At 38.4% G+C, this 15,000-nt stretch overlaps 1 protein-coding gene across 12 annotated transcripts in view; it reads left to right on the top strand.

Annotated features, from left to right (window-relative positions):
• The first annotated feature begins 10,852 nt into the window (after positions 1–10,852).
• IKZF2 (IKAROS family zinc finger 2) overlaps positions 10,853–15,000 on the top strand; it is a 159,858-nt gene continuing 155,710 nt past the window's right edge. For 3 of the 12 annotated variants that reach the window (XM_042950042.1, XM_042950032.1, XM_042950041.1), the window contains exons 1-2: positions 12,801–13,020; positions 14,556–14,604. In XM_042950042.1, the coding sequence (XP_042805976.1) occupies positions 13,018–13,020; positions 14,556–14,604 (52 nt within the window). In that variant the 5' untranslated portion in view covers positions 12,801–13,017. Of the gene's footprint in view, positions 10,993–11,437; positions 11,721–12,800; positions 13,058–14,555; positions 14,605–15,000 lie in introns of those variants that run through there. The other 9 variants (XM_042950030.1, XM_042950033.1, XM_042950031.1 and 6 more) reach the window with 9 other exon arrangements.

The raw sequence follows: 15,000 nt of genomic DNA, 5'->3' as shown, positions 1-15,000 counted from the left end.
TTGGGTTTCAACCTGACATTTGAAAAACACTGTTCTAGGAGAATTATTTTCAAACTGCTACAATACTTCCAATACTCTGATACTCCTCTAGGATGGGGTGGGAAGCTACGGGTAGGAGAGTAAGCGCTGATTAGAATTTTTTCAAGCAAGGAAGGATGTGACTAAATAGAAATATGTTAAACCTTTGGATGGTTTAGGTACAGAAAACAAGTTTGTGAACCATGGTTTTAGGCAGTGAAGCTGATTTCTTATCATGAGGTAATTCTGAAAAACTGTATAGATTTTTAAATAAATGACTCATATTTTAAATTGATGTTGCAAGCTTACTGCTTTAAGGATTCCTAAGAACAGTCTATTTGTAAATTGGAATGAATATTTTTAGAAAGTGAATAAAAGCCACTCCTTTTAACTTATATATTTATTTGTCATGGTGTATGAAGAATGTCCATAACTCAGGGAAATGGCTTTATTTATGTTTCCATAAGCTACATCAATAAGCTTTATGCCTCAGTTGCATTACAGTGTATTATTTGCAGACTTAAATACAAATGACTTCATTGACTTAAAGATCTCCCATGAAGATGTTGTAATAGGGATTTCTATGTTGAACCAAAGTGGGACCATTTCTTTTACAAAAGAAAAATATTTAATTCTAATATGGTTACTTGTTATATTGGTCTTTGAAGGTGCATTTTAGCCTATGGCTGTAACTAGAGACATAAGAATATTTTGGTTTCAGCAAGATTGGCCATTACTGTTTGGTTTTTGGCATTATCATCTGACTTAAGTACTCTATTCCTTTTGTCATCAGTTCTCAGTATACAATGTTTGGTAAGATCTAATGACTTTGATGAATAAACCAGTCTTCAGAAGATCCAGAGGTCAGAAGTTGCCTTGTTTCTTTACCCTGATTTTTAAGGAAGTAATGGTGTTGAGTTGGCAGAGAAAACCAAATATGCCAAAACCTTGAAGAAAGAAAACTCAAAATGTAAGTGCAGGGGAAGCAAGTGTTAGGAGGCTATCATTCCAATTAGGAGCCATTGTATAGCCATGATCTGCAGCAATTTAGGCCTCTTGAATGTTTCACCTTGTGTTACAGTGCTACAATTTCTGGCCACAAAGTAAAGATATAAATAATAATAGGCATATTTAACTTCTGAAGGCATGGCTGTCAATCTGATTCGAGATCACAGGAGTCAAAAAGTTGATAAGGCAATTGAAATGGAATATGGGAGCTCCAAGTAGGCCAACTCATCATGCCACACTCTCAGTTCAACCACACTATTTGCTGTCTCCTCTGATTCAATATAACTCTGCTCCTTCCCCTCCCAAACCTTTCTTACCATGGTCCCTGAAACTCCTCTCTTAAGCAAAACAAGCAAGAAATTCCATACTACATCCTCTCACTAATTTAAAAAATATTTGTTTCCTAAATGAAAGAACTCTCCATTGAGGCCACTACTCCCTTTTAAGCTGGGGTGAACATGTAGTTTAACATAGAAATCAGAACTAAAAGAAAGCACTATTAATAGTTATGTCATTACCACAGGTGCAAATTGGGAGTATTATTGACAAAGCAGATGTCAAGGTCACTCCACCTATAGTCCTCTCAAGTCAAGGCCACTGATTTTCCTATAATTCACTTAGCTTAGGGTTAGAAAATAGGATCAGCATCTCCTATACAACCCGAACCATTTTTTTTCAGAATATATGTATTCTGAAATATATATATTTTTTCAGAATATATATATACACGTATGTATATATATATATATATATATACACGTATGTATATATATATATATATATATATATATACATGTGTATATATACATACGTATATATATTAGAATATTTATACTTTTGTGTAAAACTCCATTTCCTCTGGTGTCCTTCTTCACTTCTACCTCCTCACTATTCTTCCTCCTTGTTCTTATTTATTAGCCTTACAGGGACTAGCTCTCCAAAGACTTAAGCACCTAGTTCAATATCTTCCTCTGCTTCCAAGACCCAAGATAACTTCCTGATTATCCTATCCCTTTTCTAATAATCCAGCCCCCAGAAGTCGTGACTTCTCAGCCTCCATTCTGGATCCTAGTATCTTGTCATTCAACAGAAATATCAAACTTCCGTTCACAGTCCTGTATACTTTTATATCTCTCACTCAGTATTCCCTTTTAGACAAGCTCTTCAACCCCAATGGGACTCAAGGTCTCTATATCCCTCTACCTTTTGTATTGGTTGGCACCCTTTCTGTTGGCATCCTTCTCTATGTGGCTGACTCAACAGTCCATTATTTTCTTTCTTTTAATTAAAGTCAACTTTAGTTCAGGGTCTTACAGCTCCCTACTTGTCTAAATTTCTCTACTGGGTCAATCCTGTGGTTCATATTGTCAAAATCATTATACCTGGTCTATGAGCTCACCTATAAGTTATAGCATCAAGTATACGGATGGTTTATTTGTGGTCACCAGACTCAACTGTTTCCTCTATTCTGCCCATCTATTTTCCACATACTTTTTAGTTACCATCTCTCACATTCTTCATAGCAACCATCTCAAGCTTATTCACTTTTGTTAAACTTTCAATCCAGCCACTATTCCCTTCCTTCTCAGTTAATAACACCTTCTTCTAACCCTCCCCAACTTCCTATCATCAACTAACAGACTTATTTGCAAATATTCATCTTTTCTTACTTCTCTTAAGTATAAGGGGTATCTCTTCCCCTATCTGAAGCTAATTATTTCACTTGTGCTCTAGATATTTTTTTTTTCCTGTCCCTGAAGGGACCTCACTTTACCAATTTTTTTTTCTATCTCCAATCCCTAAATTGCTATTGGCATCTTCTGATCAGCACGCTGAAGTCTTAAAACAAACAAACAAAAAACAAAAAACTTCCCTGAACCCCATATCCTCCTCCAGCTACTAGCCTCTGTCTTTCTTTTTAAAGCCAAACTCATTGAAATTATTGCTCTATACTCACAGCCTGTATTTCCTCACTTTATGGTCTTCCCAATGACTCTGATCTGTTTTCTGCTGTCATCACTATAGGCAGAATTTGTTGCTGTTTTTCTCTTCCTTCCATCTTCTTAGATCTCCTGGTTTTCCTGTCAGATCTCTGAATGATCCCATTTAGACAGCTTATCTCAAAAATGCTGTTTGTCCCTCATGAATCTCCTTAAGTAGCCTGGCTTGATTGAGGCTGAATAATTCACAGAAGTTCTAAAACAGGAAAAAGGATGAGACCATGATATTCTTGAGGGTCAGGAGAGAGGTCTGGGCAGATGACGATGGTCATGTGCATGTGAGGAATGGAGTAGCTTACTGAGCTTTACTATCTAGGGTCTTGCCTTTAGCCTTGTGCGGTTATAGAAACACAAGTTTATAGATGCACTTAGGACAACTAAAAACATTTAAACTCCTAAGACATGACTATATAAACCCAGAAACATTTATACATAAAGGAAAATAATTTTCAAGCATACTATCTCCACATAGGAAAATCACAAGGAAAGTGCAAACATTACTAAGTTGACAATGTTGGGTTTGGAATTGATCAAAGGGTTCTGCATATGAAAGACAGTCTAATGGTACCAGGTCTGTACCCTACAGTGTCCATCTTCACATCAAGAATATTCTCAAAGACTTGGGAGAAGGGTACCCCTCTCTCAGATATATTAAGCTTTGAAGAAAGAGGATTCCTATCTGAGTATTTAACTAGTCTTCTGTTAAGCATTTATTCTTGAACATAAGTATCAGGAGATGTTCAATTATTTTTAAGAATATATTATGAACATACCAGACCCCTCATTCATTTTATTTTGGGGCTATTTCAAGATGTTTTGGGAAGCTCTTCTGCCTTAAGACATGTTATTCAAAATGTGCTAAAACAAACTTCCCCCAAAGCCATCAATCAGCTTCCTTCATAAATAGAATCTCTGCTATCAAAGTATTATTTCTTTTTGTTTTTAGTAAAAAACCCTGCTGTGAGAGAACAAATACATAACTTCTATACCTATGCAAAGGGGGACAGAAGAACCTAATTAAAATAGCATAGTTTCATGTCTCTACTCCAGTATTCAATTTGTAAATTAAAACAGAAAAAAAATCCTAATCTCACAGGCTTCATTTAATGGATCCTAGCAAAATGCTCAAATTGACCTTTACTATAAACTGAGAGCTGCTCTCCACTAGAAAAAAAAAAAAAATCTGTTTCTTGAATTCAAAATGTCATTTAAGAATACCAAAACCATTTTAAATCACAATATTCACTACACAAAGTCAGTCACTCATTCTTTGCACACATAGGTGAGTTAAGTCTACAAAAGGAAGGAGTTTGATGCTTATGTTTGGGGAAGCAATGAATCAGAAGTGATCACTTTTGAAACAAAAGTGCAAATGTGCTTGGTGATCCAGAATTTAAAGTTAAGATCTTGTCTCTATCTCTTTGTTGCCATTAACTGATACTCAGTTCTTTATGGGGTGATTATCTTTTAATTCACTCTCAGTGGTTCTCTCATGTCATTCATTGGTTCAGAAGAACTCAAGGAAGGTACAGATGAATACCTGATGTTAAAGTATTAGATGTCAAATAGGTTATGTTTCACATAGATAGGCACTGGATTTGGTAGAGTTCTATATTGATAAAACATTCAAATAAACTTCTAAGAATATCGTAGACATTTGGGTTTTCTTCCAAGTGGTTCAATATTAGATAGTAGTTACCTAAAGGGCTGGGGTTAACTGGATCAACAGTTCTGTATGATTGATAAGTATATTTGGCTATTTAGGTGACAGTATATCATGGTGGTTATTACTATTGGCTTTTTAAAACTTAAAACATGTCTTTGAGTCCAGCTCTAACATTGTGGTATCCTGAAAAAGATAGTAATGTATTCATGCTTCAATTTCTGCATGTGAAGAATGGGGCTAACATTATCTCTGTTAAAAATGGCTATGGGGTTAAATGAGATAATGCACGTAACATGCTTATCATGATGTTTGGCATAAAGTAAATGCCTATAATAATGGTAATGATGGTATATAGCTAGTTCCACTGATACTCCAACTTCAAAATATTTTGTTAATGTTTATTTTTGAAGGAGACAGAGAGAGAGAGACAGAGCGCGAGCAGGGGAGGAGCAGAGAGAAAGGGAGACACAGAATCCAAAGAGGGAAACCATGAGACCATGACCTGAGCTGAAGTTGGATGCTCAACCGACTGAGCCACCCAGGTGCCCTGATACTCCAACTTTGAGATCAGTTATATCATCAATCTAAAGTGTTGTAGATTCTGCATAAAGATTTATTTCTCAAAAATGATATATTTCAAAAACATAATCTTCCAATGAAGTATTGCAATGTTCTTACTCTCTGCTAAAAACTATATCTGCAATATAGTTTATAGGACTTTTGATGATATAGTCTACTAAGTGGGACTTTCCCAGGTGCCTAGTACCTCACCATGATGTCAAGTTTTAAATACCTTTTTGAAGCCTAAACATAGCTGTTAAGGGGAGGGATACTGATGGTGTTATTCTCATCTGCATATATCATGTCTTGAGACAGTTCAGAATGCCACACTAACCTCTATATTAAGCTAACCTTTCTCTAAACCACAAGTCATGAGAATTGGGGGAGGTGACATTTGACTTTACTACCTGTAAATGACCTTTCTTTGATTAATTTCCCTCTTCGAAACCACACACTGTCTTTCAGAGTTATCAAGCAGGAAACGGCTCCCCATTTCTATCCCTGTGTGGCTTTTAATTCCCTAAGTTGTCACCATCTGGCTATAAAAGAGGGGGAAGGTTGAATCCCTGGATTCTTTTCTTCACTATTTGTTGGTAATGTGGTCTTCTATTTTCTTCAGTCTATATGGGGTTGTTTAAACATATGATTAGACTCGGCTGTACTGTGAAAGAATTTTGGTTCACAAGGAGCTGAGGCTTCTCACAAAAACTGGACATGTAATTCCAAAGCTTTTCACGGGATTAAAACAAAACAAAACAAAATGAAACCAAACAAAACTGGATCATATTCCTATTGGCACTGGTTTAACTATGAAGTATTTCCTTGAGATGTAACCTGTCATCACTCTGCTTTCTTTGACTATGGGTATCTCTAGCAGAATCCAACTCTTGGTATGAAAGGTCTCTAGGCTAATCTGCCCTATTTTCACTTCCCAATTCCAAAGTCAGATGATCATTTTTGGTTTTCCTTCTTATCCCCAGAGAGTGTTTATTATATTATATTTAAATTAGGGGCATCTGGGTGGCTCAGTTGGCTGAGCATCTGACTCTTGGTTTTGGCTCAGGTCATTATCTCCTGGTTCAATTAATTGGTTCAAGCCCTGTGTCTGGCTCTGTGCACTGTGCAGGGAGTGTGGAGCCTGCTTGGGATTCTCTCTCTCTGTTCTTCCCTCACTCAGGTGCTCTCTCTCCCTCTCTCAAAATAAATGAATATACTTTAAAAATAAATAATTAATACTCACTAGACAATGCATTCTCCTTATTGTTATCCTTTCTATATGTGAGTTGTGTCTTCGGAAAGTTGAATCATTTCTTTCTTCTCTTGTGCTAACACTTTTTTGGAGAGTTCAATAACCTCATTATACTTTTTATGTTCATAAATTTTAAGGTTGTTTTAGAAGAATTTTTTTCCTCCATGCCTTTTACAGTTTTTTTTTTTAAGCATCAACTATCTACACTTGACCCAGCTCAAAGTTCTTTCATTTTTGCATTAATAGAATTCATTTCCTCAAATACTGAACACATCTGCATTTTAAAGCAACTATGGTATATTCTGATGACATCTTTAAAAATGTACACTTTCATTTTTATTCAGAAACTTCTCCAGTCCTCACCCCCCTGGCCTTAAGTTTAACTCCCACAATTTATAATTCCCATTTGGGATAGAGACAGCTTATCTTCTGCTCTACATCAAAATGTGTTCTTTAGAAGCAATCTGATATTATTCTATCAAAGTGTGAATTTAAGTCACCCTGTTACCTTTTCTAGGGACATGGGTATTTGCACAAGAACCTTATCTCTAATTGCAAAGTGACACTCTTAAGAATTGTTAAAAGAAACTATTGTTCAAGGCGGATGGAATGAGAAGACCCTTACCATATAGGACTCACATGCCACCCAGCAGACCCCAGATTATCAATGTGGTCAGGAGGTATTAATATATCTTACTTATGAACTGGATTTGGTATCTTAGAATGTTTTATTTGAAATTATGGTTCTATTTCTGGCTTGCTTGCTTCTTCATAGTGCCAATCTAGGTCGACAGGAGAATATGAGACCATTGTTCCATATCCCGCTTAAAAGAGAACACCACTTCAAAGAGAACAACAACTGACAAAAATAAAACAAGCAATCAGTTTTAAAACATTTTGCCTGTGTGCTTCTTAATCTTAACTTTTTTCAGGGATTTAAGTTACTTTAAGGAACCTACTTTGGGTGATTATGTTCTGTGTCTAGCACAATGAAGCCATCTAAGTAAAAATAATTAATATATAATTATTTTCCAAAAATTTCTCCTTTATTATTAGGAAAGTATTGCAATGTGTAGACTTGTCCCCTCTTACCCTCTTAAAAACATGGAGTAAATTCCTTGAAAAATGAAAAAATTCATTTTTGTTAAAATTCCTTTAAAGGGTACTAGGGTTTTTAAATCAAACACAGATGAAATAAACCATCCAAAGAAAACAAAATACTTCATAATGCACCTTTTAGCTACACTACCTTTTAAAAATTTCTCTTGCTGGGGCACCTAGGTGGCTCAGTTGGTTAAGCATCCAACTTTAGCTCAGGGCATGATCTCACGGATTAGTGGGTTCAAGTCCTGCATCAGACTCTGTGCTGACAGCTCAGAGCCTGGGGCCTGCTTCGAATTTCGCGTCTCCCTCTATCTCTGCCCCTCCCCCACTTGTGTTTTTTCATTTTCAAAAATGAATAAACATTAACAAAAATTAAAAATTTCTTTTGCTACTTGCATTCAGTGATTATAGAATTAAATGTTGCATTCTTTGATAGTCAACTAGGTTCATGAATTATTAGGCAATAACATGAAATAATTTGTTTTTGAAACAGGGGTCACATAAGTGTATTTTACTCAAAATTATATTTATGTACAATTTTAACCATTCTTCCTATTTATATTTGTAAAAGTTATATCGTCTACTCAGGTGTTCACATTCTTCATGTGGACAGAACCCAGAGCTGACTTGTTAATATTTGTAACATGACTTATGAACCAAGACTTGACCAAAATCTTTATGGAATTAGAATGTATCTTTGTTATCATATCCTTTTTGGCCCTTACAACAGTTTAACACATGAAGCTAAGTGAATATGTGATTAGCTCCATAGTTATCCATTCAGTAAAGGTTTATTGAGTACCAACTCTATGCCAAACACTGTGCTATTTCTGAGAAAACAACTGTTAGCAGAACAGACACAATCTCTGCTCTTAAAAAGAAGACATTCTAGTGGGGGGGGGGGGATACTTTTTTTTTTTTAAACCCAGCAAATTAAAAATATTTACAGACTGTACAATGAAAGAAATGTGCAAGGAGCTAGGATAAGGGTTAGTGCTGGGAAGGAACAGTTTCTGGTAGGATGGGACACAAAGGATGAGAAAGAAGCATCTATTTGAAAAATGGTGGGTGTGGGTTATGTTTTCTCCCCACCTCCTCACTACCTCCCCAAAGTGAAAATTTATATACATACAGTACTGCATTTCCCTAGTGGTATATTTTTATGCATAGTATAACCCTATATGTACTTTAAAAATGTGTGCAGTGTAGTTACAGCAAAGGATGGAAATAAATACATCCTCTAACCACCACATAAATACTGCAGAGAAAAACAGTGAGCAAAGTGAATTACTACAGTTTTTACAAAGGCTCCTTTCTATAAGTACATTTGTGTCTCAGAGCCAGGACTGTTCAACTGCAGAAGGTGAAATAGAACCCTTAGTCTTAGTATGTAAACATAACTCACTTTTTTGGGGGTGAGTTGGACATACCATAATCTGCAAACAAGAAAGAAACATGTTAAAAACAGGTAAAAATTTCCCCCAAATGGTCTAAGTGGCTATAAGATCTTTGCCATTCTAAAATTTGGGAGCTATTGCTCCCTGCCCCAAATCCCCCATTCTTGGGGAGACAGGGCCACCAAATGTAAAGAGCCTGAATGCTTAGCCACTAGAGGGAGAGAGTGTGCCTCTGGTGATTCTGGAGCCAATGAAAGCAACTCATGAAAAGGATAGGCTTTCAAGGGAGCTAAATTAAGCTCTTATCAGCCAGGGGTAAGGACTATTTCCACTGTGGTAGCTTTGGGAAATTTGAGGATACTTTCTTAAAACTTCACAATGGATCCTCTTCTACTAGTAATTAAATTGGTTAAGCTATCCAGATAGTTCATCTTAATTTTGAATATGTTTTGGTTCAGCTTTTCCAAGGACCTCCATAACTTTGCAGATAAATACAGTCTTAATTTTTAGGAAGGACTTGTGGCAATTCAGGGAAGTTATATTACCCTTTATATATTGGGAATTTATATATTATGAACAACATGCCAATTTTCTAAGATAATTTAGGATTAAAATCTTTGCTCTCTACTGGGATGATTAGAATGATTTGTGGGGTTCTATGTTCACAGCTGTCCCAAATATGACTTCAGGAAAATTACTTTTATTTAGATAACAGGTTTAAAAAAAAACAAAAACACCTGACTTACCAATATAGAAATCACAGGAACTGCAAGTTGTTGCTGACCTGAGCCCAAATAATTTGTTCTCCAATGAAAAATCGGTTAATCTTTGTTGCACTATGGCAGCAACTGCCAATTTCCATAATTAAAAACGAGCCTGTTGGTACAATTGTTTTTAAAAAATACAATCCATAAACTCTTAAGTAATTAACAATGCAACTTAAATACAGCTATTACCCAAGTCCTATGGTATCTGTTACTTGGTGTTTATTAATGTGAATGAATTCCTTCCCTGAAATCTAAAGAAAAGACACGATTCAAAATTTTATAGACATACAGACTAGTGCTTAAGATATAGTTGATGATTTTATTTTCAATGTAGCATTTCGCTTTCCTCAGCAGGAAAGAAGAAGAAGAAGAAAAAAAAAAAAAAACAACCCAACAACTCAGCAACTATTTTTGGGATTCTTGAAAGGAGTAGGAGTATGATGCCTCCTCCTAACTGTTTCAGCATTGATTTTCTTCACAATCTGTGATACGGTTTCTCAGAAATGCTGTTTGGCAGTCCTGATAATTTCATGTGTTTTCAAACTTAAGCCACCCAGACTACACAGTTCAGTATTTTCAGCTCCTTTCATTTTCCTTTTCCCTTTAATTATAGAAGTCTCTATTCCCTCTTTTTTGCAAATGTGGTCAAGTAAGATGCTAAATGCTACTATTTGTAGAAGAAATATGCATTTGCTTTTTCCATGACGGTCCAGACATTCTTCCCAAATAAAAAAGCTGTGCTGTACCTGATGATATTGACGGCCAACACGTCACTGGGACCAACTTTTTGGACCCTCACCCGTTCCTTTGACTTTGGTGAATGCGGCACAAGCCCTGGGCAGTAAAAAGCAAGTAAACACTCTAATTTTAAAATTGCACTGTAAAGCACTTTCAAAATAGTTGAGCTTCATCTCAGACCTGAATTTACTTCTCAAATCCGTTCTCGAGGACCCCTCTATCCTGATTCGTGTCCTGGTCTACCCGGAGCCGTTTTCTGAAATTGTACCGCATAGTTTATTGCGAAGCCTGAGTGGGTGGGTCCACGCGCACACCCGACTCCGGCCAGGACGCCGATGCCTGAGCTCCGCGTCGGGCGCCCGGATCTTCGTTCCGCTCCCTCGGCCCGGCCTCGTCACAAATCCCAGTTTGAAAGAAAACTTCAAGCGGCCGAAATGAACCTCCCCTCACCGCTCCAATTCTTCCTTCCCAGCCGGCTGAAAACGTGAGATTTATTATGGCCTGGGGTGGAGGGAGCGACCTGGGGTCGCCGTGGCACTCTCGGAAGCGGGTTACCTGGTCCCGCTTTGGGGGCGGGGTTCGCCATCTGGGGGCCGCAGGGCCGGGGGCGACGCGGCCGGGCGCGCGGGTGGGCGCGAGGGAGTGCGCGCGTCGCGGAGCCGCCGGGCAGCACTTGTCCTGTAATCGATTGCCGAGCGCGCCGAGCGGCCCAGAGCGCAGACACGCGCACACGCGCCCTCGCCAGCCCGCGCGCACACGCACACACACACATACATACACACAAACACACACACACATACACACACAGACGCACCCGCACTGGCGCCCAGGCCCCGCACACACGCATACACACGCGCGCGCACGCACGTCCGCCTGCCCGCGCCCCGGGCCCCGCCGCCAGCCGCCGCCAGCCCGCCCTCCGCCCGCGGGCGTCTGCGCGAGCCCGGCCGGCGGGGGAGATGTGCTCGGGCTCCGGCGGATCGGTTTCTCGGGGTTTGACCAGCTGTCCCGGGCTAACCCTGCTCCTCGCTGAAGATGGAGGAAGTAAAAACAGGATTACCCTTAGCTACAGATCCACTGCCTTAGTTTCCACCACCAACTGCAGTGCACAAACACACGTTAGGCACAGGAAAGAAAGAAAGAGAGAGGATACACTAACAGTAAACACAAACAAAAGGGTGATGGGATTATTTTACTGCATGCACTGCTGAGGTAAATCTCCGCTTGGCTTTTGCGTGGTGAAGAACAGCTCTTGTTTTATTTGTCTTCTGATTCATAGATTATATATAAATATGTGTATCTGATTTGCAGGGGGGGGAGTGTTTTCAAAGTTAAGTGTAATTATATAGCGTCTCGTTTTGCACTGTGATGTGATCAAATGACTTGTTGCTGTTAACCAGTAATAATGATAATATAGATATTTTTCTCTGGGCGGGATGGATTGTGGTTATGATTAGGATAATGATTTCTGTAAAGGGACGCTCAGGGAATCGGGTTGAAGATGATGTCTTCTGCCTTAATTTATCGTCCCCTTCTTGTAATCTGTTTCGGGGATGTTAATCGATTAATCAGTTTTCATCTCTGTAGCTGTCATGGATTTTGACTTGTTTTGCTTTGTTTTAACTTGAATTCCAAGAAAGATTGAGTAGCCTGGAATAAATTGCAGCTGTCCTGATAGAAGGTAATATCCAGATCCTGTTGGAATTTTTTAAAAAGCAAAAAACCTGGTATGACACATGTGAAAAGGCAGCAGTTAAATCACTTTGACAGGTTCTAGTATGGGCGAAAGAGATGGAATTAAGATTTAATTTTTTTTTCTTTTTCTTTCTTTCTTTTTTTTTTTTTTTTTTCTTTTTGCCAAGGGCGAAAAACAGTCCTGTGAAGTTGGCCTAGGTTCCTTGCTGGGTTCGGCCTGACTGTCCCTCCCCTCTTACTCCCCCCCCCCCCCCACCCCACCTTTTCTTTCAGTTTTCTTGTCTTAGCTTTTGGTCGATTCTTAAGGAACCGGTGGATCAAGTTTTTTCTCTTCTTGTTAATCGCATTGCTGGAGCACTGACTGACCTCTCTCTCTCTTTCTCTCTCTCTCTCCCTCTTTTTTTTCTCCTCTTTCCTGAAAGTACGTGGTGCCATTCCTGAGTGACTTTTCCTACTAGACCATCCCAAAGGGACGAGGGGGAGGGGTAGAAGGAGGAGGAGGAGGAGGACGAGGACGAGGAGGAGGAGGAGGAGGAGGAGAGGGGGGTGTTCCTTCTCTCTCATTTCTTGGTTTTGTTTATCAGCCGATCTGTTTGCAGGATTTGGGCTCGGAATGACCCACCTGTAAAGTGCTTTTCCTTCCTCCTCGCCTTGAACTCTGCAGGGGGCTTGGCTTGGAGGGGGCCAGGGAGGGAAAGAGAGAGGGGGAAACACAAAAACTTCTTTCTTTCTTTCTCCGTTTATCTTCAGCCCGACATTGTCACCTCCTCTTTGAGGGGTTAGAAGAAGCTGAGATCTCCCGACAGAGCTGGAAATGGTGATGAATCTTTTTTAATCAAAGGACAATTTCTTTTGTATGTACATTTCGTTTCTCTTTCTCCTTTTCTTTTTCTTTCTCTCCTCTGAGGGTTAATAACCATTTCATTGATGGGGCAGACTTCTTTCGCTTCTCTCTGACGTTTCTTTCTTTTTAATATGTGTGTGTTAAATGTGTACATTTTTAAAGAGATAAACTCATTTGTAAAATATCCGAAGAAACTGCTCCCCTTTTAAACTTTACGGATGCCTTTCTTGAAAACCTTATGTAATCATAATTTGAAAGAATTTGATAACAGTACAGCAGGTTGAAATTTAAGTGCTATGTAGTGACTGAGTTGGGAATTTGATCTGACTATTCCATAAAGAAAGAAAGAAAAGTTTTTTTTTGGGGGGGGGGAGTGGGGAGGGTGGTGGTGAAGAAGGGGAGGGGAGGGAGAAGGGAAGTGGTTTTGGAGACAAGAAGTGAAGCTGCCTGTTTTCCAGTAAGTAATGGAGAAATTCCAGGAGCCAGGGCTAAATATACTTGGCGATCAATACAGAAATGGCTCATTGTGAATAATTTAGCTGCTGGTGCAGAGAGAGTTTTGAAACTAAAGGCAAAAAGGACCAGGGCCAAAGGAAAAAAAAATAAGTAAAAATCTCCTCAGGACATGTCAATTCTTTAAACTTTTTCCTTCAAAGAATACAGTTAGCTTATCGATCTTCTCATTATGTGAAATCAAAGCTAGGGGGTGTCATCTCATACAATTTACTTTTGTTTCTGAGAATTAACTTCTTGTTTTGTGTCATTGGTGCATGGAAATAATTCCCCAAACTTTAAAAAAGTGATTCCCTTCCTGAGAGCAAAAAGTTTATGAAATTTTCAAAATCAGAATCTATTAAGTTGGCTTGGCATTTGTATCCAACCATGGTCTGGCAGGAAATTAAGGTTACATTGAACAGGTGCTTCCACAGAACTTAGTGTAGGCTAAAATGTCAATACAAGTCTGGGAGTAAGGTAACTGCTGCAGAAACCTTCCAGACACACTTGGGCACTAAATTTTTGTTTTGTTTTGTTTTGTTATGTTTGTTTGTCCTCCCTCCTCCCTCTTAGAACATGATGAACCAACTTGCAACAATTGTGAATAGAGCTATCTGTATACCAGGGAAGTCCTCAAACTGCAGTGTGATTATGGGAAGTAGTGACTGGTAAAATACTTCTATCCCAGTTAAAGCTGGCACATTTGAGGTGTACCCTCTTGTTTTCTTTCTTTAAGTAAATTCTGATTAAGAGAGTCATTCCTTTCTTGCTACAGCCCATCTCACAGCACACTTGTCTTTCCTATCCTATCTCCAGCAGGAATCAGATCATTTGCAGAAAGAGTTCACTGACTTGCAAATGAGCACATACAGTTCACTGTAGTATGTTTCTTGGGCACAGGTTGCAGCAGCACCAACATGGGCTAATTGCTTGGAGCTTCAAATAAGTTAAGCATTTAATGGCAGATACTGAAAGGGATCATTGTGTAAAGGGTATAATCTTTTGTATTGCAGCACTGCACTTTGACTATGGAAACAGAGGCTATTGATGGCTATATAACGTGTAAGTATTCATTTTCATTAATTTGTTATTGGTAATAAAGTTACATTTGTGTTTCTAGTATTTTATTTTCTGAACTATTGTTTGTCAAGAATTCTATACTCTTATTTTCTATCTGTTCACAATTTCACCTTTAAATGAGTTGGAGAAAATAACAGCACAGAAGCAAAACGAAGGAAATATAGAAATACACTTTATTCATGATAACATTTTAATCAGTAGTAAGTAGCTTAGCAGATCAACACTTTTCTACTGGGGTTTTTCATTTACTTTAAGTTTAGAATGTCAGGTTACATATATGTCTACTAATATGGCATGTGCTAAATATTTACTACTTTGTAACCTAATTTTTCACACACATAATGTGAAAGCTCCTTAAGTTGACCTTTTTTTAGGAAA

Source organism: Panthera leo, chromosome C1, assembly GCF_018350215.1.
Source record: "Panthera leo isolate Ple1 chromosome C1, P.leo_Ple1_pat1.1, whole genome shotgun sequence".
Classification (NCBI taxonomy): Eukaryota; Metazoa; Chordata; class Mammalia; order Carnivora; family Felidae; genus Panthera; species Panthera leo.
Note: the sequence above shows the minus strand (reverse complement) of the source record. Positions and strands in the feature narration are given on the sequence as shown.